At 39.9% G+C, this 26299-nt stretch overlaps 1 protein-coding gene across 1 annotated transcript in view; it reads right to left on the reverse strand.

Moving 5' to 3' along the window:
* The window catches only part of LOC124554831 (ras-related protein Rab-39B), a 33417-nt gene that overhangs the window by 3292 nt on the left and 3826 nt on the right, over positions 1-26299 (reverse strand). The window contains exon 2 of the mRNA XM_047128495.1: positions 22302-22411. Coding sequence (XP_046984451.1) covers positions 22302-22411 — 110 coding nt within the window. The remainder of the gene's footprint in view (positions 1-22301; positions 22412-26299) is intronic.

Consider the following 26299-nt stretch of genomic DNA (forward strand, 5'->3'; position numbering starts at 1 on the left):
TGTGCAGTGGAGGTAATGCAGGCAGTTTTACAGGCTGTAGCATTGCTGATGCAGACTGACTGGCAGAAACAAACAGATGGGTTCACTTTAGCGTGGGATTGGTCTGCGCCTGGAATATGCTCAGCCGCCATTGCCGCGAGTTCTTTTTTCTTCGAGACACTGTGTGTGATGGGCCGATCCCCTACCCTGTTGATTTCTCTGCATAAAATTTACAGGTGAATAAGTTACAAGTACTTCTTGCATACATTGTCATTCTTCTTCTTATATGCTTGCTGCAGTAATTTTCCATATTACATTAAGACAGTGACTGTTACAAATGTTTGATTTATGCATGATGTAATGTATCACTTATCTGTTTTCTTTAGACAAACTTCCCAGTATCCTTTTTCGCAATACTCTATTGTGTTTTAATTTGATTCTTGGAATTATTAATTTTGGACATATCATGAAAAATTTCTGATTTTTGATAATTTTTCCTACATGTATGTCTTACAACATGAGAGAAATATTGTATCTGTACTTCTCCTACCATATTATCCAAATCTATTGTATTTGTGGCACATTTCCCAATTTTCACGCAGAAACATCAGTACTGTTATTCTGTAGATTCATCCTGAACTTGCTTATTGTGAAGTCTTAAATTATTTTATTCATTTTTGTTAGCAACAGGCTGAGTACCCATGTTGTCTATAACTAGTAATTAAACTTGATGTGAGGAAAAGTATCGTTACACCACCAAACACATACGTTTTTCATATTAGGTGCATTGTACTGCCACCTACTGCCAGGTACTCCATACCAGTGACCTCAGTAGTCACTGGACATTGTGAGAGCAAAATGAGGCACTCCGTGGAACTCACAGACTTCGAACGTGATCAGGTGATTGGGTGTCACTTGTGTCATATTTGCACTTGAGATTTAAACGCTCCTAAACATCTCTAGGTCCACTGTTTCCAATGTGATAGTGAAATGGAAATGTGAAGGGACACTTACAGCACAAAAGCATACAGGCCGACCTTGTCTGCTGACTGGCGCAGACCACCGACTGTTGAAGAGCGTCATAATATGTAATAGGCAGATGTCTATCCAGACCATCACACAGGAGTTCCAAACTGCATCAGGATCCACTGCAAGTACTATGACAGTTAGGCGGGAAGTGAGAAAACTTATTTCATGGTCGAGCGGTTGCTCATAAGCCATACATTACGCCGGTAAATGCCGAACGACGGCTCCCTTGGTGTAAAGAGCATAAACATTGGATGATTGAACAGTGCAAAAATTTGGGTGGAGTGACAAATCACGGTACACAATGTGGCAATCTGATGGCAGGGTGTGGGTATGGCAAATGCCTGGTGAACGTCATCTGCCAGCATGTGTAGTGCCTACAGTAAAATTTGGAGGCAGTGGTGTTATGGTGTGGTCGTGTTTTTTACGGAGGAGGCTTGCACCCCTTGTTGGTTTGTGTGACACTATCACAGCACAGGCCTACATTGATGTTTTAAGAACCTTCTTGCTTTCAACTGTTGAAGAGCAATTCGGTGATAGCGATTGCATCTTTCAACACGATTGAGCACCTGTTCATAATGCACGGCCTGTGGCGGAGTGGTTACATGACAATAACATCCCTTTAATGGACTGGCCTGCACAGAGTCTTGACCTGAATCCCATAGACCATCTTTAGGATGTTTTGGAACACCGACTTCGTGCCAGGCCTCACCGACTGTAATCGATACCTCTCCTCAGTACAGCACTCCATGAAGAATGAGCTGCCATTACCCAAGAAACCTTTCAGCACCTGATTGAACGTATGCCTGAGAGAGTAGAAACTGTCATCAAGGCTAAGGGTGGGTGAACACCATATTGAATTCCAGCATTATTGACGGAGGAAGTCATTTTTAACCAGGTGTCTGGATACTTTTGATCACATAGTGTATGCTCATATGCAATAGAATCCAAAAGATAATCACAGTCTACAAATGAGAGCATATTTCCTCGACATGGTTTCCAAAGGGTTAAAAAATTATATACAGCTACTAACACCACATTTGGCATATAACAGTGTCCAACACATGAAATTATGTTTCTGAATCTGAAAACACAAATTTAAGAAAGCAAGAAAGATGAGAAGTGTCATTCACAACAGTTAATAGGTGACAGGGTTACCTAGCACCAACACACACTTGGCAGTGATGTGGTATCTCCTCTACAAGTTGATTCAAGAGCTCTTGTCAGTTATTCCCATTCCTAAGAGCTGCAAGAGCTCCAGGACAGTCTTTGGTGCCAACTGGCCACCACAAATTCATCTTACAATGTATACAAATCATGTTCTATAGGATTCAAAAATGAAGACCTCATTGGTCAGTCCAACAGCACATCTCAATCAGTACAAATTCATCCAAAATAGCACTTTGATGCAGAGGGACATTATAATCAATAATAATGAATCATGGAGCAGTTGGATTTCTCAAAATGTATACATGTAATGGCAATACATTATTTCCAACCATTACTTATATTCCTCTAACAACTAACAAGTACACTAAACTTCATATGCTCATCCAGTATACAAACTTTTAACCTCTACAATCTTAAAAATATTAAAGGAGAGTACATAACCTACAGATGACTTCTTCAAGATCATCATTCAGCAAACTGAAGCACAGTTCATCTGTGAAGAGCACACACCCTAATAGTTCATGGTCCAGAAAGTACTCTGTCGACAATAACTTGGCATACCTCTGCACTGCCCTTAGATGAACACATTCAGCTGGACAACTGGCACATAGACCAGTTGCTCTGATTTAATGTATACTTCATTGGGAAACGGCAACTCCTGAGGCAACTATAATCTCTGCAAACAATTATCTTGCAGACATCTATGGCTTTCATCGTACAGTCAATGTCAGAAATTGCTACTGTTGTGGAGTGGTCTCTTGGTCAACTTTATTGTGGCCTGCTGCAAACGTTTGCTGTGCTTCAAATTGTTGCCAAAGCCTTCACCAGACACTGGTCGCGGCCTGCATCTGATCTGTTGTAAGATTTCAAGTACTTCATCTAGTGGAACAGGGCTGCAAATGACTACTGCAGTGTAATGCTGCAAATTTTACCAGAAAACTACACCATTAACAAAGTGCACGAGACTGAAATATGAGGTGCCTTATGAACTACGTGAGGTTATCTCTGAATCACATTCTTAGTGGAAGCAGAGAGAATGCCTTTTGTAACATGACAGCACAATGCCCATTTATGGGCAAATCATGGCAGTTGTATAGTTCTTTCTGATCTTCTCCCTTTGCATTCCCTCTCTATCCTTATTCTGTTTACCTTTTGGATAATAGTTTCAGTTAAAATTAACTTTACCAATAAAGTCACCATTAAAAACAATTAAAAAAGCACACACTATGTCCCATTATATTCTGCAATTCTGACATGACACCCCATGTCAAACTGTGCAATATTTCAATCATTGAAATGAACTGCATTTTAATTGATCCTGTGGGATTACACGGTGTACAGCGAATGTATATGTAATATACACTGAAGCGCCAAAGAAACTGGTATAGGCATGCGTATTCAAATACAGATACACGTAAACAGACAGAATATGGTGCTGTGGTCAGCAACGCCTATATAAGACACCAAGTGTGTGGCGCAGTCATTAGGTCAGTTACTGCTGCTACAATGGCAGGTTATCACAATTTAAGTGAGTCTGAACATGGTGTTATAGTCGGTGCACAAGCAATGGGACACAGCATCGCTGAGGTAGCAATGAAGAGCGGATTTTCCCATATGACTATTTCACGAGTGTACCGTGAATATTAGGAATCTGGTAAAACATCGTGTCGCCAACATCGCTGCAACCAGAAAAAGATTCTGCAAGAACGGGGCCAACGAGGACTGAAGAGAATCTTTCAACGTGACAGAAGTGCAACACTTTCGCAAATTGCTGCATATTTCAATGCTGGTCCATCAGCAAGTGACAGCATGTGAACCATTCAATGAAACATTATTGATGTGGGCTTTTGGAGCCGAAGGCCCAACCATGTACCCTTGATGACTGCATGAGACAAAGCTTTACGCCTCGCCTGGGCCCGGTAACACCAACATTGTACTCTTCATGACTGGAAACATGTTGCCTGGTTGAATGAGTCTCGTTTCAAATTGTATCGAATGGGTGTACGTGTACAGGTATGGGGACAACCTCATTAATCCATGGATCATGCATGTCAGCAGGGGAGTATTCAAGCTGGTGGAGGCTCTGTAACGGTGTGGGGCGTATGCAGAGTGGAGTGACATGGGACCCCTGATACGTCTAGATACGACTGACAGGAAACACGAATGTAAGCATCCCGTCTGATCATATGCATCCATTCATGTCCATTGTGAATTCATACAGACTTGGGCAATTTCAGCAGGACAATGCGATACCCCACACAACCAGAATTGCTACAGAGTGGCTCCAGGAACATTCCTCAGGGTTTAAACACTTCTGCTGGCCACCGGATTCCCCAGACAAGAGCATTATTGAGCATATCTGGGTTGCCTTGCAACATGCTGTTTAGAAGAGACCTCCACTCCCTTGTACTCTTATGGATTTATCGACATCCCTGCAGGGTTCATGGTGTCAGGTCCCTCCAACACTACTTCAGACACTAATCGAGTCCATGCCACGTCCTGTTGTGGCACTCCAAAGTGCTCATGGGAGCCCTACATTGTATTAGGCAGGTGTACCAGCTCCTTTGGCTCTTCAGTGTAGAACGTCAAAAACAGGAAACACTCACAATCAAGTATTTCTTAACCATTCTGATTACATGATAACATCACTGATTATAAATTACAATACATAAAACTGAACGTGACAAGTACTATTCAACAGTGTAAAATACTTTTCCCACCAGATAGTCCAAGTTTCTTTCAAAAGTTGGTGTGATGTACACTGCCATGCAGGTTTTTAGGAAAGCTTCTTAGTAATTTGGTACCTGAGCAATGAAGTGTTTTTTCAGGCAATTTCAGACAGTGGGGTGTGTTTTGCATGCCTTCCTTCTTCACTGTAGTGGGTGTGTACACTAGTGTTTGTAATCCCTAAGCACTATCTTTTGTGATGTATATTATCATTTTATATATGAAAAAATGTGTAAAAGTTAAGATGCACAGATTTTTGAAGTACTTTCTGCATGCTTCAGAAGTCTCTTCTTAAAATGATCCTAATTGAATTTTTTGTAATGTGAACACACTGTTTCTTGAATGTTTGAGTTTCCCCACACTATTGCTCCCTACTGCAGGTGTGGTTCAGAGTCCATGAAATAGTGTCCACAGAAGTTTCTTACTGAGAAAATGCGTTTTTTCCACCTCAGCTCATTACTGATAGTAATGCCTCAGAATCTAATGGATTTTGTTTCTTCCGCCCTGGTTTCATCCACCTCTGAACTCCTGCACATAGGGTTCTCCGTTTCTGGTCACTGCATACATAATCTCTCCTCAGTTTAGATTCATGCCATTTCCCAAGAGCTGTGATAGAAGAGCATACATTTCTGCAAATATCAAACAGTTTCACATCTGTCACGTCATCTGCATCACACACACACACACACACACACACACACACACACACACACACCTGCTTATCTTCAGTTTTCCTGGAAACATTCCGTCTCTGAAAGAGCTCTTCATTTTGCCCAGCAATTGAACAAGTATTTGATCACTACCTTTATTATGTAATTTGATTTTTCATCAACACCAGCTGATTTATTGGGCTTCACTTTCTGTACAATTTCCCTCAGTTAATCTTCTGTGACTGGTTTCAAGAATATGGTTCTGATCGATTTTTTTGATGCCTTAGTAACCTTTTTTTGGACTTCCTTCCCAATTTCATGTTCTCTACCACATGTATATAGTTATCACTGAGTATGCCAGCTATTTCTCTGCCATCTTTAATCACTGTTTATTCTCATTTAATTTCTGTTTCTTTCTTTGATCCATCTTTTATCTTCCTTTCTGCATTAATTTCATTCCAAGCTGCCTTTATCTTGCTTTTCATGTTCGGTAGGTTGATGTTAAGTGCTCTTACTTTCACGTCTTCTTATTTTTGTGCACTTCTTTTGTAATACTTCATAGTTTTCAGCTTCACCCACCTGTCTCAGAACCTGTAGGTTCCTTCGCTTATTTCATTGGTAATCCACTGTGTTTGATCCTGTAGCTTTTCTTGTCTCTCTACATTGTGGAATGTTACATTGTAATAAATGAACCATACTTTTGATTTCCATTCCACACCTGTAGGATTTCATTCCATGTTTCCTTATTTAATGTTGTTTTAAGGATGTTAATGTTCTGCTCACTGATTATCCTGATTTCTTTGGTTGTTCAATTTTATTCATTTACTTCTGCACAAGCAGATTAACTGCCCATGATGGTCAGATATGTATGTCTGAATAACATGTGATCCATAGTTACACCTACTAGTATTATTAATGAAGTTGTCACAAATTGTCTGAATTTGATAAGTCCCTTTCGCTGGTGCAGATACTGTTGCCTTCGTGTTATACTTTATTAACAATTCTTGAAAACTGTGTCTTGTTTTTTATTCTTTTCCTATGTCAGTATTGTAATCTTCACATATAACTATTTTTTCCTTCATACTTAGTCTTAGTAAGTTCGCAATCTTTCTCAGAAAGACACCAATCTTGTCACCTACTGATCTGTACACACAAAACACACAAGTCCTCTGCCACTGCACCCGTAATTTCTAAGTCTTTTTATAGCTATGGGTCTCTGATACCTTCACTGTTTACAGTCTTTATGGGGTTTCCTGTTTTAATATATACAGAAACTTCACCACCTTTATGTTTAGATCTACAGAAGTAACTGGGTAAGATATGGTCCTTTACTGTCAGCTTTACTATCTGACTCAGTTAGCCCATGTTCACCAATGCATATGTTTGTATTTCACTTAGGAATACTTCTGCTTCTAGTTTCTTGTTACCAATGTATTGCATATTCTGATGTTTTACTTTTATGTAATTTTGCTTTTGTTGACTTACATATGTGATGTATTCTGAAGGCACATTATGTCGTCCCTACTTTTTTATGTGGCACATATATTTTGCTTTTTCATCTGGAGCATCTGATTTTTCACCCCTATCAGGCTGTATTAGTTTCCCTTGCTTTTTAATGATTTTGCAGACATCTAAACATTCTGCTGAGCGTTACTGACACCACTATTTAAATGCATGGCATCTGGAAACTGCCCCAAGATGATCACACTGTTCTTTGATGGCACACTTTATTTTGGAGATATATTTGTCACTCACTGACCTCTTTTTTAGGATTCCACTAAGTATCAGCCAAAATCCTGCACAGACACTTCCTGCCAAACTAATCATGTTTCTTGTTTCATTAAGGATTTTTTTCTTCATTGCTTATTCTTAACGAATTTGTTCCAACATGTATAATATTATTATTATTATTATTATTATTTTGTGGGGTGCTCAACTGTGCGGTCATCAGCACCCGTACAAAGTCCCAATATTTGCACAGTCCAATTTAGCCATTCTCCTGAATGATGATGATAACACAAACACCCAGTCCCCAAGCAGAGAAAATCCCCAACCTGGCCGGGAATCTAACCTGGGACCCCGTGATCCAGAGACAGCAACGTTAGCTACAAAGAAGGGCACCTCGTTTTGTATTATCGCGAAAGAGGGGAGATAATGTCACAGACATAATATGTGAATTGGAGTGGCAATCATTAAAACAAAGGCATTTTTCGTTGCGACGGGATCTTCTCATGAAATTTCAATCACCAGTTTTCTCCTCCGATTGTGAAAACATTGTGTTGGCACCCACCTACATAGGGAGAAATGATCATCACAATAAAATAAGAGAAATCAGGGCTCGCACGGAAAAATTTAAGCGCTCGTTTTTCCCGCGTGCCGTTCGAGAGTGGAATGGTACAGAGACAGCTTGAAAGTGGTTCATTGAACCCTCTGCCGGCCACTTTATTGTGCACAGCAGAGTAATCACGTAGATGTAGACTGTGAGCTGCGGACTCCAACATGTATAAATACACCTCTGTAGTAATTTTTTGTTTCACTCTCCAGTTCTGTAGTCATTGTTTTGTATTTAACATTTTGAAAATGTTTGTTGAGCTGTTGCCTTCTAATTCCTGGTTGCATGTTGATTTGCAGTTGAGGACAGTGATGTTTTTCAGCAGCAAATTGCCAGTTACTTAACTTACTTTTGTTCCCTTGCATAGCAGTGGTTTTGTCTGTTCTTTTACTGTATGTCCTACATTCCATTCACTGTATATTTAAATACAGATTTTTGGCTCAATGAGGTTATCTTGAGATTATAAGAAACATTGGATGTATTGTTTTTAAATTTCATACATGCATATGTATTTTTGCAGTCTTCTTGTTTTTTCCATTTCATGGATTTCTACACACACACACACACACACACACACACACACACACACACACACACACACACGACTGATTTTCTCATACTACATATAATTTTCTTTCTTTATAGTCAATATTTCAGTTTTTAATGCCTGTTTTTTGTAGTGACTTAATAATTTTTGGGTTTCTTTTTGAGTTCACTATACTTAAAAGAGTGGTTGTTTTCTCATTAACAGCCATGGTAAATCCACAGAAAATCATCACTGATGTATTTTAGGTTTACTTTTGTGCACTTTTTGTACAACCAGTAGTTGCACTTGACACACAAAACATCTTTCATCACTTGCTTTTCACATTCTCTGCACAAAGAGTGGTTTTCTTTTTTTTGTTTTTTAACAAGAGCTAAGTGCCACTATACTTCCCTATCAGCCATCTTTTATTCTCAACTGGCTCCTTCACAAAATTATTACTGAAATCACTAAACATCACTGATGTCTAGCAATGAATTTGTGGTTATTTCTCGTACATGAGAACAAACCCTTTCTCCACACTGTAGCATTTTATTTGTGCAATTTAATGGTGTCCATAAAGGAAAGAAATCAACGAGTTTTCCTCTTCCTGATTTACCTACAATAAGATGAGGGGGGTGTTGGTTTTTTGACCCTAATACATTGATCAACCAGAACTATTATGACCATTGACCTATCAATATAAACCTGTCGAAGCGATAGCAGCATCACCTAGCAAGGAACGACTGCTAGTCAGACACATGCATGGTGCATGTAGTATCAGTGAGCCTGTTGTCCGTGTGTAGAATGCGGGAGCCTCGCAATCCGCGTTCCTGAGGGCAGACTATGATGGCCCAGAGGGTCAGCAGATGCATTTTGGGAACTTCACAACTTTTCAAGTGTTTGACGAGTGCTGTGGTGTGGTCTCTCTCTTCAACCCATCGTGAAACCAAGGTGAAATCGTGTGTAGATGTCATGGTGTTGGGTAGCCATCCCTTGCTACACATGTCCAACATTGTAGGCTAGGCAGTCTGGTTAAACAGGACAGGCAGTAAACTGTTGCAGAACTAACATCAGACTTTAATGCTGGGCAGAGTACAAGTTTGCAAGCACACAGTGCACTGAACACTCCCGACAATGGGCCTCCACAGCTGACAACCGAAGAATGTGCCAATATTAATACCATGACACTGGCAACTACAACTGAAATGAGCATGTGACCATTGGCACTAGATGTTGGTGCAGTGGTGGAGTGTTGCATCTACATCTACATCTACATTTATACTCCACAAGCCACCCAACGGTGTGTGGCGGAGAGCACTTTACGTGCCACTGTCATTACCTCCCTTTTCTGTTCCAGTCGCGTATGGTTCGTGGGAAGAACGACTGTCTGAAAGCCTCCATGCGCACTCGAATCTCTCTAATTTTACATTCGTGATCTCCTCGGGAGGTATAAGTAGGGGGAAGCAATATATTCGATACCTCATCCAGAAACGCACCCTCTCGAAACCTGGCGAGCAAGCTACACCGTGATGCAGAGCGCCTCTCTTGCAGAGTCTGCCACTTGAGTTGGCTAAACATCTCCGTACCACTATCACGGTTACCAAATAACCCTGTGACGAAACGCGCCGCTCTTCTTTGGATCTTCTCTATCTCCTCCGTCAACCCGATCTGGTACGGATCCCACACTGATGAGCAATACTCAAGTATAGGTCGAACGAGTGTTTTGTAAGCCACCTCCTTTGTTGACGGACTACATTTTCTAAGCACTCTCCCAATGAATCTCAACCTGGTACCCGCCTTACCAACAATTAATTTTATATGATCATTCCACTTCAAATCGTTCCGCACGCATACTCTCAGATATTTTACAGAATTAACTGCTACCAGTGTTTGTTCCGCTATCATATAATCATAAAATAAAGGATCCTTCTTTCTATGTATTCGCAATACATTACATTTGTCTATGTTAAGGGTCAGTTACCACTGACGAATCCCAATACCTCCATCATGCTGATGGGAGGGCACAAATATGTCACCTTCCAGGGGAATTGCTGCTCAACACCTGTACTGCAGGATGGATACAAGCTGGCGGCAGCTCCATTATGCTCTGGAGAACATTCACGTGGGCATCCACAAGTCCAGTGGAACTCGCACAAGTAACGATGATGGCCAGAAAGTATCATACACTGGTTGCATATCACATACATCCCTTCTTGACGATCGCGTTTTGTGACAGCATCGGCATTTTTCAGTAAGATAATGTGCCATGTCACGAGGTCAGTAGTGTGCTGGAGCAGTTCGAGGAACCGAGGAACACAGTGGCAAGTTCCAATTGATGTGCTGGCTCATACCACCTCCCCCCCCCACCCCCCCCAATTCACCAGATCTGAACCCGACTGAACACACCTGGGATGTGATTGAACACGGTGTCAGAGCTCATCACCGCCGCCTCCCCTTTTCCCTGTAAAGTACTGGAATAAGGTAATGGGTGCATGTGTGTGTGCAGGAGCGCGCACATGCTCAGATGTGGTGCAAACTCCCTCCAGTGTCCTACCAGGCCCTCATTGTTTCCATGCCGCAATGCATCGCTGTTGTTACCTGTGCCAAAGGTGGACATACAAGCTATGAGGTAGGTGGTCATAACGTTCTGGCTGATCTGTGTATTTTTGTACAGTATACTTCATTGTTTCTCCTATTTTTGCTTCTTTAGTGTGTTTGCTATTTCGGTTATTTTATTTCTCTCATTACTGCTGGTCTAAATAATGTAAAAGACGTAGCCCCAACATTAGTATCAACAGAAACTTTGTTTGCTACAATGGAGTTCTCTCTATAGCAATTCTCGTGTTCCCAGATCCTCATCAAACATAACATCCTGCTGTAAGAAATACTATTCTCTTACTCAAAATGAGCTGAAAGGCCATCAATTCAATATATACAGTGTATCAGGAGGAAAGTTACATACTTTGAAGGACAACAACATTAGCGATTCTGGGAGGGGGGGGGGGGGGGGGGAATTGTCCTTTTCTTAACCGTATCAAACATACAGCCATTCGAAAATCACAGGGATCAGAGTCTTATGTTGTCCTTCACCAGCACTCACATGCTAGTACAGCCAATGCAACATTAGGCTGCGTTGTGCTGTCTTTACCAATAATTTCAATGTGTGTGTCACATCTGTGGTACTATTGATGACTTACTAGTCAGTCCAGATGTTTTAGATGACGGTCTTGATTGAGTACGGTATCTTTATTTCCTTCAAAATATGTTACCAGAATACTTTGAGAATATCCTTTTGACAACACAATGACTTGTGTACTTTCAGCATGACAGAATTCGTGCACATTCTGTAATGTTCAGTGACACAGTATTTAACAGGTACAGGTCCTGGGCACTGGATCGGCTGCAGTGGAGTCATTTCTTGGCCTCCAATGTCACCTGATCTTACTCATATTACTTGTTGCGGGACAGGCATAAGAGCAAATTCTGTAAGTGCACAGCGGACACAAAGGAGGAACTTCTTGCTCTTATTTTACATGCATGTGCTAAAGTAAAGGACTGTACGAATGAGAGACCAGCAACACAACAGTTACAAAATCTGCAAACTGCACTGCACCTGACTGAGGATTTTTGAACATCTTTTGTGAGGAAATTTACACAAACTAAACATTAGATCACAATGTTTCATTTACTAACACCTAAATTTGTCATGTTCTCCATTGTTTCCATTAGTTTCCTCAGAAACTTAGCAACAAGACATATGTTCACATGGCTTTTCTTCGGAATTACTAATACTATCATTCCTCAAAGCAAGCACCTTTCCTCTTGACCCACCCTTGATAAGAGAGGTGTAAGAAGAGGGAAGGCATTCCAAAAACTGCCCATGCATGGAATGCTGTCTGAAAATGCTATGCCTTGAAGTAGTATTTTAGGCCAGCTAAGGATGGATGAATACTCATTCAAGTTTATTCCTGCTTAGGGAAGTCTGCTGAGTAGCTACCTCCAACACTGCCATTTCATTAGCAATGGGCTATTGCTTGAAACAACAGTGAAATTTTAGTAACTGCCACCAAAGTTGCATACCAGTTAAAAGACAACAGGTTATGGCCTATGTGACTGCATGGACTTTCATGTCATTTAATCATTTATTTGCAGGTCTGAAAGTAAATGAACTTATTAAGTACCAATGGTTGCTGCCCCTCTGGATAATGTGTCCCCCCTTTATTCTACATTTGAAGTGCCTACGGAACTGTGCGAGTTGTTAAAATCAGAGAAGCACTCTTCTCTTGTAGGTGTGAGGTATGCAAACTGTAGCTATTTAATCATTATAGTATGAACAGTATTACCTACATATTTTAATGACACTGTAATGTTGAGGTTTGTTTGTGTGTGTGTGTGTGTGTGTGTGTGTGTGTGTGTGTGTGTGTGTGTGTGTTTGGCTTGTTGGATTCTGAACTTTGACACCAACTTTGCTGTTCTATTTCTTTCTGAATCAGATGACACCCACCACTAATTAAGCCAATAATCACAATTTTGAATAATTTGCCATTATGTAATATAATTTTTAATATGGTGTAGTACCTGGGACCTGTTTTTTTAGTGTAGATACATGAAGTGATTCCATTAACTTTTCTAAATGCCTAAATTACCTCATTTTTGGTAACCCAATATTTTCACACAACAAAAATTTTCCTAGCCATTTTTCAAGTCATTCTGTAACTTCTGAACAAACAACTTGTTCATACACTAGTCTTTAAATAGTCTCATGTCACCAAAAATGTGTTTGCTCTCAGTCTGTGTCCAATCCCAGCTGAGCCATCAAACATGTAACACCTACATTCCTGCTATTTGCTTACACTACTATTACAAGCAGTTTGTTCATGGAAATATTAGGTTGGTGCATAAGTTCATAGGCTTATTGTTTTGCATGTTGGTATTCCATTGCTATGGGTTTGTTTATTGTCTTTTTCATTTGTAGTTCACTGTTGCTATTTGAGTTGACATTTTATCATTTAGAAATAGCAAGTGAAGCTGTGGATGCTAGAAAACAGAGTACCAAGTGGAGAAATCTTAACATTTCTGACATACCAGGTACGTCCACACAGTAAGTTCCACTTGGTTACATAAAACAAACGAGTACAGATACAGAAAAAATATTTATTGTGCAAAAAATCTACAACTGTTAAACAACTATTCTACACAGCTTCCAAAATTTTGTAGGCACTTGTCATAGTGTGGCCCAAGTTTTTGTATGCCTTCTTCATAGAAGGTTGCCGCCTGTGTATTCTTCTTTCAGCTAGTCATCATCATTGAAATGTTGACCAACAAGGACAGATTTTAGGTGAAAGAAGATATGAAAGTCACTAAGAGCGAGGTCCAGTCTCTATGGAGTATGATCAAATGTGTCCCAGTGAAATTCCCATAAGAGTTGTTTGGTCACATTAGCTGTGTGAGGTCGGGCATTATCGCAGAAAAATAACACCACCTTTTGACAGTAATCCTCGGCACTTTTTCTGTATTGTGCGGCACAATTTCTTAATGGTCTCGCAGTAACCATATGCATTGATTGTTAGGCCTCGTGGTAAGAAATCAATCAGCAAAATGCTTTTTCTGTCCCAAAACACAGTCCACATGACTTTTCGAGGTATCAAGATTTGCTTAGGCTTAACCTGCACTGGGGATGAAGTATGCCTCCATTCCATTGACTACAGTTTTGTTTCAGGGGTGTCGTACGATACCCAAGATTCATCCCGCATGACTATCTGAGAAAGAAACCCATTGTTCCTGGCAGATTAAAACTGTGTGCCAGACTGAGACTCAAACTCGGGACCTTTGCCTTTCGTGGGCAAGTGCTCTACCAACTGAGCTACCCAAGCACGACTCACAACCTGTCCTCACAGCTTCAATTCCGCCAGTACCTCGTCTCCTACCTTCCAAACTTCACAGAAGCTCTTCTGCAAACCTTGCAGAACTAGCACCCCTGGAAGAAAAGATATTGCCACATGGCTTAGCCACAGACTGGAGGATGTTTCCAGAATGAGATTTTCACTCTGCAGCAGAGCCTTTCGCGAGACACTGATTAAGCAACATAACAACACAGGCACTCAAGTGCTGCCTACCAGCAGGTGTTTCAATAAATGATATCTGGATACTTTTGCAAGTTCATAGCTGAAGATGGCCAGTTGATTAGGCCAAAATAGTGTCTTATGGACATGTGGCAGTTTTCCCTAAATTTTATGGAATGAAATTAGGCACTGTCAATTTAATTATCAATGTAAATGTAATAACTTTCTCCATAGAACCGGGGAACCTTCTCGTTATATTTTTCCAACTGCAAGCATTCACTTCACATAGTTCCTTTGCATATCTATTATTGACATACAGGGTGTTCCAAAAAGATTCATCCAAATTTGCAAGACTATATCTTCTACAAAAATGAAGACAGAAACTTTGAGCAAATATTAATTAGAGCGTTACAGAGTTTTTATTTTCCACGAGCCACCTGATTTCACTATGGTGTATCTTTCGTACATTTGCACATACAAACTTATGATAAAAGTTTTCATTTACCTTTAACAAATGGTCAAGTGTGCCCTCCATTAGATGTACAACAAATAACAAGATTAATGGTTGGTTGAAGTGACTGAAAAGTGAGGTTATCAGTCCCTCAGTCAAGAGATGCATCGCCTGAAGTTAGTGATATCACCTAGAAATTTGATCAAATTGTGACAGTATATAGGAATGTTAAAATCGAGGCACTGAAATCAATATTGATGCCAGAGATAGGAAATAAATTGGAGATAGAGAAAGGTATATGGACCGGGAGGTACGCAGGTAGAGCAGACAGGGCTGCCCCATGGCTCATCTGTGGCAAAAAACTTTAACCACATCTGACCCCCACAAAGACTATGAATGAGCTAAGACAGTAACAGAACAAATTATGCCTTCTGGGCGGCAAATCATCAACATTAAAATTCATAAGGCTAAAAGCTTAATGAACATCAATTGGACTGACTACAGTTATATCAGGTAAGAAAAATAATCACGTCAGCAGGTGGGTAGGGGGCAGGTGAGTTTCCCCAAGGCCTCAGCACAGACAGAGAGAGAGAGAGAGAGAGAGAGAGAGAGAGAGAGAGAGAGAGAGAGAGATCAGGCAACCTTTGATACCGATGTGAGATCCATACGCCCCTTATGGCCAACCCATCATTCAGGTGATACATTATTTAAAAATGCTCTTACATGGAAATGCCAGGGCAGTGGTGTCCATCCAATGGAAAAATCTAATTTTTGGAATGTTCTCACAATTGTGGAAAAAGGCAGGTCTTCAGCATATCCAGGTGCGTGATTTCTGCAAGTGTCTTTTTTTTGTGAAAAGAAACAGGCTGTATGTCATATTGTGAAAGGGGGGGAAACACATGATGCTTTGAAGATCCTCACTCTTGCTCATTCTCAAATTGGTGTGGTTCACTTTACCACTTAAATGGAGCATAATTGCCATCTCCCTTATCCACATCCAGAATGAATTCACATAATTCTACGTAATGTGCTCTCCATGATAAAGGGCTTTTAGCAACTTAATTCTGTATGGTTTGAAACACACCAGACATATGAGGAATGGCCAATTCTTGGCTGAACATGACTGTAGGTGTCTGTGGACAACAAGCACAACCCTGTTGAATATACTCTACATCTTGTCCGAGCACATGGTAGTAACCCGCAGATTTCTCTTCCCATAATGGTTTAACATTGCAAAGTAATACGAAATGGAATGAGCCCATAAGGTCAGTGGTAGGGAAGGTAAATGGTTGACTTCTGTTTATTGCGAGAATTATGTAAGTGTAGCTCATCTATAAAGGAGACTGTGCAAACCATTATCGAGTTACATTCAAATATTTGGGATCCCCATCAGGTCAGATTAAAGGAAGACATCCAAGCTATTCAGAGACATGCTGCTAGATTTGTTATTGGCATGTTCAATAAACATATGAGTATTATAGGGATGCTACATGAGAAATTGGAATCCCTGGAGGAAAGATTACATTCTTTTTGCAAAACACTATTCAGAATATTTAGAGAACCAACATTTGCAGCTGACTTCGGGACAATACTGCCGCTGAAGTGCATTTTGCATTAAAACAAAGGCAAGATAAGGGAAATTAGAGCTTGTATGGAGCCATATAGACAATCCTTCCACCATGCCTGCAGATATCATTGTTTAATGCTTCGAACTGTAGGAGTGCATTGCCACAATCTCAATGTAAACTGCACCGAACAATTTTAACAGAACTGCACCTGTTGGTTGCTATTTTATCACCATCTATACATGACACACAATGTTCACTTTGTGTGCATAACTTCAGGATGAAAGTAACTTTCATGTGACGTGTCACTGCCAAGTGACATAGCTCGATGAAACTTTGACCATACATAGAAAGAACTGTTACATTATAGTACAGAAGTTAACAGAGAAATACACAATGAGACTAACTGAAATGACACTTTTAGTGAAAGACAGTAATTATATTGAAGTCACTGTGATTCACGGTGGTACCTTGGGTATTACAAAAGGTGGGGCGTGGTTCTTTATAGTGTGTGCGATTGCAAGACAGCAATGCTTGCTCTGAAATGCTGGTTGTGGCCAGGAGTAGTTGGTCGCTGGTAAGGAGTTCTTGTGCTAGAGCATTCCATTCTGCCACCAACACAACTGACAACTACTGGATGATCATTGGAGCATATGGACATGGTGCAATATGTCTCCCCAACCCATGGCACACACTTGACAGGTTTTAGGTCAAGGGAACAGGCGAGCCAGTCCATTTATCGAAAATCCTCCGATTCCAAGAGCTTTTCAATCCACTCAGTTGAATGCAGTTGCGCACTGCCATACATAAAAATGAACTGTGGGATGAATGCATCCCTGGAAATAGATGGGGAAGGAGTAAACTGTCACAATAATATTGATGGATGAGTGTACTGTGTTCAAAGATTTGGAGGTCTGTATGCCCATGTAACACTGCCTTCTCACACCATAGCACACAGACGACTAAAATGATAATTTTCAATCATGTTTCAGGTGCATTGTGTGTTCCCACCTATTGCCATATTTGAGTATGTCCAGCACTGCCTAACATGATCATTTTGGTGCTCCAGGTGTCATGATGTGGTAGGTATAATGTTGCATTGGCGTAATGACCTCTAAATCTTTGAACATGGTACACTTCCTGGTCAGGGTTACTGGGACACTGTACTATTTCCCAATGTGTGTATTTTCAGGGGTGTGTGTGCCCCGACTTCATTTTTATGAATGACAAAGTGTGACTGCATTTAACTGCATAGCTGGAGCAGCTCTTTGAATGAGAGGACATTTGGCCAATGGACTAGCTCCCCTCCCCTCAACCTGACTTGAATACCACTGAGCACATGTGGGATGTGTTGGGCAGACGTACTGCAGGCACCAAATACCATCCAGCAGCTGTCAGCCATGCTGGTGGAGTGACAGAATGCCCTACTGCAAGAACTCCTTACCAAACTCGCACACCATATTAAGAACCATGTCCTACCTTTTGTACTGTTCAGGGTTCCGCCATAAATCATGGTGCCTTCAGTGTAATTATTGTCTTTGAATGTAAGTGTTATTTTTGTTCATCTCATTACATATTTATAAAAAGGAGCAGGTCTTTCTATGTTTGGTTCAGATTTCATTGAGGTATGTTACTTGGGTGAGACACATCATGCAAAAATTCCTTTTGTCATTTTGTTTTGCACACCAGCTTATAGTGAAATACAGACAAACCTTGCCAGCAACTACATGAATCATTAATTTACAACTGCCACCAAGGTAAAGTCTTAGTTTCGATGTGTGTGTTAAAATCTACATCAAGTTTCTATCTTCATTCATATACAAGATATATCCTCATGAAATCAGATGGATGTTTTTGAAACACCCTCTACATCTAATCTGTGTATAAGACAATCACATTGATAAAAATGAACTGATTAACTTCTGTGACTGGTGATAAACTACTCAGCAATCTTACATCCTAAATTAGCATAGTTTGATGGGAAGGTTCTACTTCACTACGCGTATCGCTCTCTGAACATCTATACAGCTAGGTAATTGTGCCCTTTTCACATTCATATTCTTTCTACTGTTTTCACAATCACAGCGACTTTTTGGAAACAGTTTTCATTCTGTTAACTTTCAATACTTTTTACAGGTAATTCCCCTGTGTAAGGCACCCAATGCCTTCCATTTTGGATAAGTCTTTATACACTTAACAACTGGGGTTGAAGTTAAGATCTCAAACCCTGAAATAAATGGCATTTCATTACTGTATTGTACAGTGATCGCTGAAGCAGAAACACACACACTGAAGTGACAAAAGTCATGCGATAGCGATATGCACACACATAGATGGCAGTAGTATCATGTACACAAGGTATAAAAAAAGCAGTGGATTGGAGTAGCTTTCATGTGTATTGAAGTGATTCTTATGAAAAGGTTTCTGATGTGATTATGGCTGCACCACAGGAATTAACAGACTTACTGTGAAATGGTGGTTGGGACTAGACATATGGGACATTCCATTTCCGAAATTGTTGAGAATTCAAAATTCCATAATCCACAGGGTCAAGAGTGGGCTGAGAAGAACACATTTCAGGCATTACTTCTTACCACAGGCAAAGCAATAGCTGACAGCTTTAACTTAATGGCAGAGCAATGGTGTTTATGAACAGTTCTAAATGCTAACAGACAAGCAACACTGCATGAAATAACCACAGAAATCAATGTGGGATGTATGATGAACGTATCCATTAGGACAGTGTGGTGAAATTTGGGCTATGGCAGCAGATAAGTGACCCAAATGCCTTTACTAACAGCACGACATTGCCTGGAGTGTCCCTCCTGGGCCCACGACTGTATCAGTTGATCCCTACGCAACTGGAAACCCATGGCCTGGTCAGACGAGTCCTGATTTCAGTTGGTAAGAGCTGATGGTAGCGTTCAAGTGTGGTGCAGACCCCATGAAGCCATGGACCTGAGTTGTGAACAAGACACTGTGCAAGCTAGTGGTGACTCCATAATGGTGTGGGCTCTGTATACATGGAATTAATGGCATCCTCTGTATGTTTGACTACTTGCAGTCATTCATGAATGTCTTGTTTGCAAATAATGAGGGAATTTTTATGGCTGACAATGTGCCATGTAATCGGGCCGCAACTGTTCGAGTATGGTTTGAAGAACATTCTGGACAATTCAAGCAAATGGTTTGGCCACCCAGAACAACACAAATCACATAAAACATTTATGGGACATAATCGAGAGATCAGTTCATGCACAAAATCCTGCACTGCTAACACTTTCACAATTATGGGCAGATATAGAGGCAACATGGCTCAATATTTCTACAGGGGACTTTGAACGGCTAGTTGAGTCCATGCCACATCGAAGTGCAGCACTACGCTGAGCAAAAGGAGGTCCATCACCATATTAGGAAGTATCCCATGACTTGTGGCCTCAGTGTCAAGCTTCCAGTAAAAGGAGGGGGGTTATGGTCAGACAGCCTGTTGACAGAGTGAGTGCTGTGTATCTGAACACTGGTAATTATCAGTTTTTGGCTTAGGAACCACATATTTGCCACAAGGGGCAGGTGATTGTGCTTAAGCCACCATGCTGTAAGCTATTTTTGACAACAATAAATTGTCACAAAAATTTGTCTGAATATTCTAAATTGAAGTGGCAGTGTTAATGGTGCCTTTACAATTCAGTACAATTGCATGATACCACTGGTACAGAACACAGCTGATGCTAAAGTCGGTGATATCACATCACATGTTTCATCTCTGCCTCTGGAATCTGTTTCTAGGGTATTTATTCATATGCACAGCCACTGACTAACTGATATGGTAATCTGAAAATTGTAAGTCTGTAGTATGGAAGTCTACACAGCACATCTGTGGATAAATTACTTGAGAGAAACAAGTGTAAGGCCTTCTACTGTCATGCTTAACATATTCAGTCACTATCAGAAATGGAGCTGAAATGGAGAAATTTCTGTATTATGATTTTTACAATTTCAGAAAGAGCTTGGATGAGAATCAGACAACTGAATATTTGTATTTGGTCATCTGTTTTGTTCTGCATTCATGGCCACAGACTCATGACAAAGCCAAGTGCAAAGACTGGCAGTTAACCCTTGACATAATCAAATACAATGTTATGTAAGTAAACAAGTAGAATGATTTGATGATGATGTGTAACAACATTCCCTGTACAACCACTGGACTGAAATATAACTAACAAATAATTAAGTATTCAGTCGCAGTAATTTAATATGGTATGGCCCATAAACCTAGTTGTGGAAAAAGTAGACAAATTTTCAGCAGCAAAATAATGAAATGTAATTCACCCACAAAGTCATTCTTGCCTGGAGTTATCAGGCATCAACCTGGAAACCTTATAAAGTTGGCTTAACAATAGATGATGATTCAAAGAAGAGCTGCATGGTCTGTTTCATCAACAAGATGATATCACAGAAATGCTCACTCTCCAATGAAAGATGCTAACAAGGGAACCTCCCCATCACATCCCCTTCAGATTTAGTTATAAGTTGGCACAGTGGATAGGCCTTGAAAAACTGAACACAGATCAATCGAGAAAACAGGAAGAAGTTGTATGGAACTATGAAAAAAATTAATAAAATATACAAACTGAGTAGTCCATGCGCAACATAGGCAACATTCAGGAAAATCTGAGCACAGCAGCGTCGTGGTCCCGTGGTTAGCGTGAGTAGCTGCGGAGCGAGAGGTCCTTGGTTCAAGTCTGCCCCCGACTGAACATTTTATTTTCGCAAAGTTATGATCTGTCCGTTCATTCATTGACGTCTCTGTTCACTGTAATAAGTTTAGTGTCTGTGTTTTGCGACCGCACCGCAAAACCGTGCGATTAGTAGACGAAAGAACGTGCCTCTCCAATGGGAACCGAAAACATTTGATCGCAAGGTCATAGGTCAACCGATTCCTCCACAGGAAAACAGTCTGATATATTCTATACGACACTGGTGACAGCATGTGCGTCACATGACAGGAATATGTTGTCGGCCCACCTAACTTGTACACTTAGCGAATGGGTAAAAAGATTCTTCTACGTTGCCCGATTTAGGTTTTCTTGTGGATGTGATAATCACTCCCAAAAAAAGTGATGAAAACATAAGAGTTTGTCACATAAACTGACAATAAAAAATTCAACTTTTCACTCGAGGGAAGACTTGAACCTAGGACCTCTCGTTCCGTAGCTGCTCTCGCTAACAACGGACCACGGTGCTCCTTGACTCCCAGTCTCCTTGATGTTGCCTATCTTCGAATGGACTACTCAGTTTGTATATTTTACTAATTTTTTTCATAGTTCCACACAACTTCTTCCTGTTTTCTTGATTGATCTGCGTTCAGTTTTTCAAGGCCTATCCACTGTGCCAACTTATAACTAAATCTGAAGGGGGGGGGGGGGTGCGATGGGGAGGTTCCCTTGTAAGAAAGTAGCCTTTGGATCATTAAAAATCTTACACTTCAAATTCTCAGTATGCACAATGAAAGACCAGTCAAGAAATGGTATCTCCCACATACATCTTGCGTAATATCTTAACTTGTCACCCACTGGATATATTAGGTGCAGCTGATGATATGGTTGTCTGTCTGTATGCTGTGTGCTGCAGCTTAAGAGTCTGCTTACAAATATTGTAAATTTGCACTTTCATGGAATTAATGGAAAAAAAAGTTGTCCTCAACTCAAAGATCATTTGAACACATCAACACCTAACATTTTCCCCACACACAAAAATCCAAGTTAATTGTAATAATACTGGTTATTTTAGGGGAGGGGCATTTCAAATCATACCTGAATCTCTCCTGTCCAGCTGTGTCCCAGAGTTGAAGTTTTATTCTGGTGCCATCTTTCACTTCTATGAGACGAGCAAAAAAGTCAACACCCACAGTCGGATCTGAAAGCTGAAATGTCAATACAAACAAGTTACTTTCTTTAAGTGCATTAAGTAATGTTTCAAACAATCGAAAAATCACTATCTCCAGGCTAGCTGAAAATAATGGTAAATGGAAGAAAACAGGTACACTTCACAGCACAAAGTAATGGTAGCAGCTGAAATTTGAATTGCCTAGTAAGTTACACAATAGCCTATCACATTATATACAGTAACATTCATAAAGGTAAAGAATGTGTGTAACTGAATCTGAGGGAATTATGGCTTATTAACATTCATATGTGTGTATTGCAGACTAATCCTGTTGGAAATAGATTACTGACTCAGGACAATTGTTTCAATGATGGAACAACATTACCTATAATATGAGCATTCTGGGCAGCATCCCAAATCGACGGGAAAAAATTCAGTTCCAAACTCTGATATATTTGGCATTGATACACACCACGGAAATTATACACTCTTATGGGACTGTTACACCCTGCAGAAAACAGATTGATTGGAAAATATTACAAAAGATATTTTCCTAAACAAACACTTTGTTGGTCATGTCAATGATTATCACCTGAATTTCCCCTAATTGGCTGAACATTTGTTTTGCAGACCAACCTGCCAAAGCCAGTGCCAAACTGTATCAATTGATCTTGGAAGAGCAGTAGTATATTTCAACCAGACTGTGTTTAAAAACAATTTGCTGTTATGTGCACACAGTTTCAGGATAATGAACTGGTGGTGTTCACATCAACTTCTAGTTTCTACATATCTGCTGGATTTTTTCCAGTATTGTGATATGGTTTTATCCATCATTCTACAGTGTGCTCAGTGATGCCATCAAATTCTCTTCCTCCACAAGAGCAGTTTTACAGACACTGACAGCCTCTTGACATAGCTCATGAATAAAGCAGGTGGACTCAAAGCATGGTGGTTCAGGTATCTGACCTAGAATTGTGTACTGCCATTAGCTATTACGAAACAGAAAGTGTAATGACAGAAGTAAATTGCCATGTCTGGCCATATGTCAGTGCAGCAGAATACTGCATCACACATACAGAATGTTTAAGATGATAAATTACTCAAAAATGGCATTCCCCTATGGGTGAGCTGATCCTACAAGGAAGTTCAACAGTTTAATCTCTGCATGTCTCCCTACATGGTTTAAGCTAACTAGGCCTTATAGGACTTAATTTTTGAAACAACTAAGGTCAACAGTCACCACACTGGACCACTTTACTACTTTGAATGAGGGACTGGTTGCAGTCATCAGAGCAATTACTTACAAACCAGGACATCGTGGGTTCAAGTCGCTGCTGTTATGTTTTTTTTTTTTTTAAATTATTTTTCACGTCGGTACTTAGAAGTACATTTGTATGGCATGAATGGCTGGGAGACCCTCAAGAGTGATTTTCAACAACCTGCTTGCAATTCTTGCAATTGGATGCCACTTTGGCAATGTGTGAGCCCTTAACTTACCCCAGTAATCCTATTGAGAAAGGGCACCTACAGTTTAACACAGAGTCTAAAACATGTAATTCCTAGTGTATCTTAACATCATTTACTGGATATTTAGAAGTCTCTGATAAAACTAAAGGCTAGCTTTACTTTGTGCAATAATAAATAATATAGGTAAAAAATAGTACAATACACAAGTCTAGATAACCATAATGCTTATTGTCCTGTATGATAAAGTAGTCTCCAAGCATTAATTACTTAATAAATTAATTACACATAGACTTGATTTCATGAATATAATTAAGATTCATTTTCTGGCGACTATTAAAAAAATTGAATGAGCCAAAGTGTTTTTATTCAATTTGCATGGTGCAGAAGATAGTGTTTTGAATGCTATGACTTTTAGGCCTATCACTCATTACACTGTTAAGATTAAATTCAGGAAGACTCCCTAAATGATAAAAAAGATAAGTAGTAGATTTATTATCTCTGGAACAGAAAGCCTAATGACTTAAGCATTTGTGCAAGCGTTTTGAGTGGCCCTCTAACTGGTGGATTGTAGGGTGTAGCCTGCCCTAATTAGAATTCAGTAATATAATCACAAAAAAGCCTTACTGGTGGTGGTGGCAGTGCTGCGTAGACTGAATAAACAGCTTTTAATAATCCCCGCCCCCTTTCTGCTAGACTGCAATGGACTTAATTTCTGTATTACTCTTTTTCTTCTTCTTTTTGTAGAAGTCAGAGTCAACCCATACAAGTAGATTAACAACAAGTGTTGGCAATAGTTTTGTTATACTTGCCACAACAAGTGACCCTCACTGCTATTAATTTTCAACAGTAGTTGAGACTTTTTTTGATTTATTTTTTATTTTAGACTGTAGAATGTCATGTTGAGTTCCAACGTTATCTTCTTTTCTACAAGAGACGCATACTACATGGGAAAAAAATTCCCTGTATTTCAGTGGCATGCTGTTAATTTTAACAGTGTGTGTAACAGCTGCTAGGCTGTGGTCCAAAAACTGTTGCAACTAATGTTGAAAGTGAACAGCAGATCATTGTGACACAGGGATTTTTCCCCCCATATATATGGAATGGAAGAGAAAGGAGATACTTTTGAAACTTAACACTGACATTCTTGGCAAGGTTGTTAGGGTCCATATTAATGGTCTGAAAGGGTACCTATGGCTACTAACAGCTTATTGTATTTGCAGGAAAGCTTGTGTGGCTCCTTGGAATAGGTCTATAAAACAAATAGGCCACTTTTTTTAATAACATTTTAAGTAATGACTGCTCTCAAGTGTTTTAAAAATGGCATATTGCATTTAATTTGCACCATTGCTGTATTGGAGCGACTGTGTAATTTTCTGCCACAGATTTTTGTGCTTTAAAGTAAACATTACAGTGGCAGTGTTCCATGGAGTACAAGACACTCCCATCCATTCACAATCACAGAAATCCACCTACACAGTAGAAACCACTTAACACTAAAATCAAAGTCTTAGCTACTACCATCTGCACAGGACAACTGCATCTAACCATTCCATTAATTCTAACTGCTAGATTTCTTATACAAACCAGTTCAGTTCATTAATAAAACATTCCTCATGTTAAAAGCACTGAAAATACGATTTTATTTAATATTACTGACAGTATTGGGCAGGAAGGTTTTGTAGCAAACCAACTACTATCCAAAGGTAAAATAACACACTGATCTCTGTAAATCGATGAGCACATTTGTGGGTCGTAAGACCTGCAACTGGCTTAAGCTCTTCACAGCCATTGCAGGTAAATTATATTTGACTGCTCTCATATACTTAGCAGGGTGGTGGTGTCAAGACCGCGTAATATTTCACCAAGTTGACTTCTTGCCGCTCAGAGTTCTGTGTAATGAGCAGATAAAAAGTGCAATGATTATACAAAGATATCCTGTCATGAGGACTACATTAGGATGGGAACAAGTTAGCTTGAGAAAATACCAGACAATCTGTGTGATGCCACCCAGCTGGATGTCATAAAGCTGCAAGCACTAGAATACCAACACAAACTGACACGTAGCATGTAATTATTTTTTTCCATTTTAGCCCTGCATTGCTATGAATTGTTACAGTATACCATACACTATAAGGATTTATGGCCCCATCTCTTATCCCTTTAGAACAATTTTAAACTTTCAACATTTAGTTTGCAACTAATAAAGGTCTGAAAATCTTTTTGTGTCAATACATATTCATCTATACCGTGCAAACGACCGTGATACGCATGGCACTGTACCAGTTATTAGGATTTCTTGTTGTTTCATTCACGTATAGAGTGCGGGAAGAATGATTGATTGAATGGCTTTGTGCGTGCAGTAATTATTCTAATCTTATCCTCATGAGCCTTATGTGGGCGATACGTACAGGGTTTTAGCATATCCCTAGAGTGATCAAGTTCCTGAAACTTTGTTAAC

Source organism: Schistocerca americana, chromosome X, assembly GCF_021461395.2.
Source record: "Schistocerca americana isolate TAMUIC-IGC-003095 chromosome X, iqSchAmer2.1, whole genome shotgun sequence".
Taxonomy (NCBI): domain Eukaryota; kingdom Metazoa; phylum Arthropoda; class Insecta; order Orthoptera; family Acrididae; genus Schistocerca; species Schistocerca americana.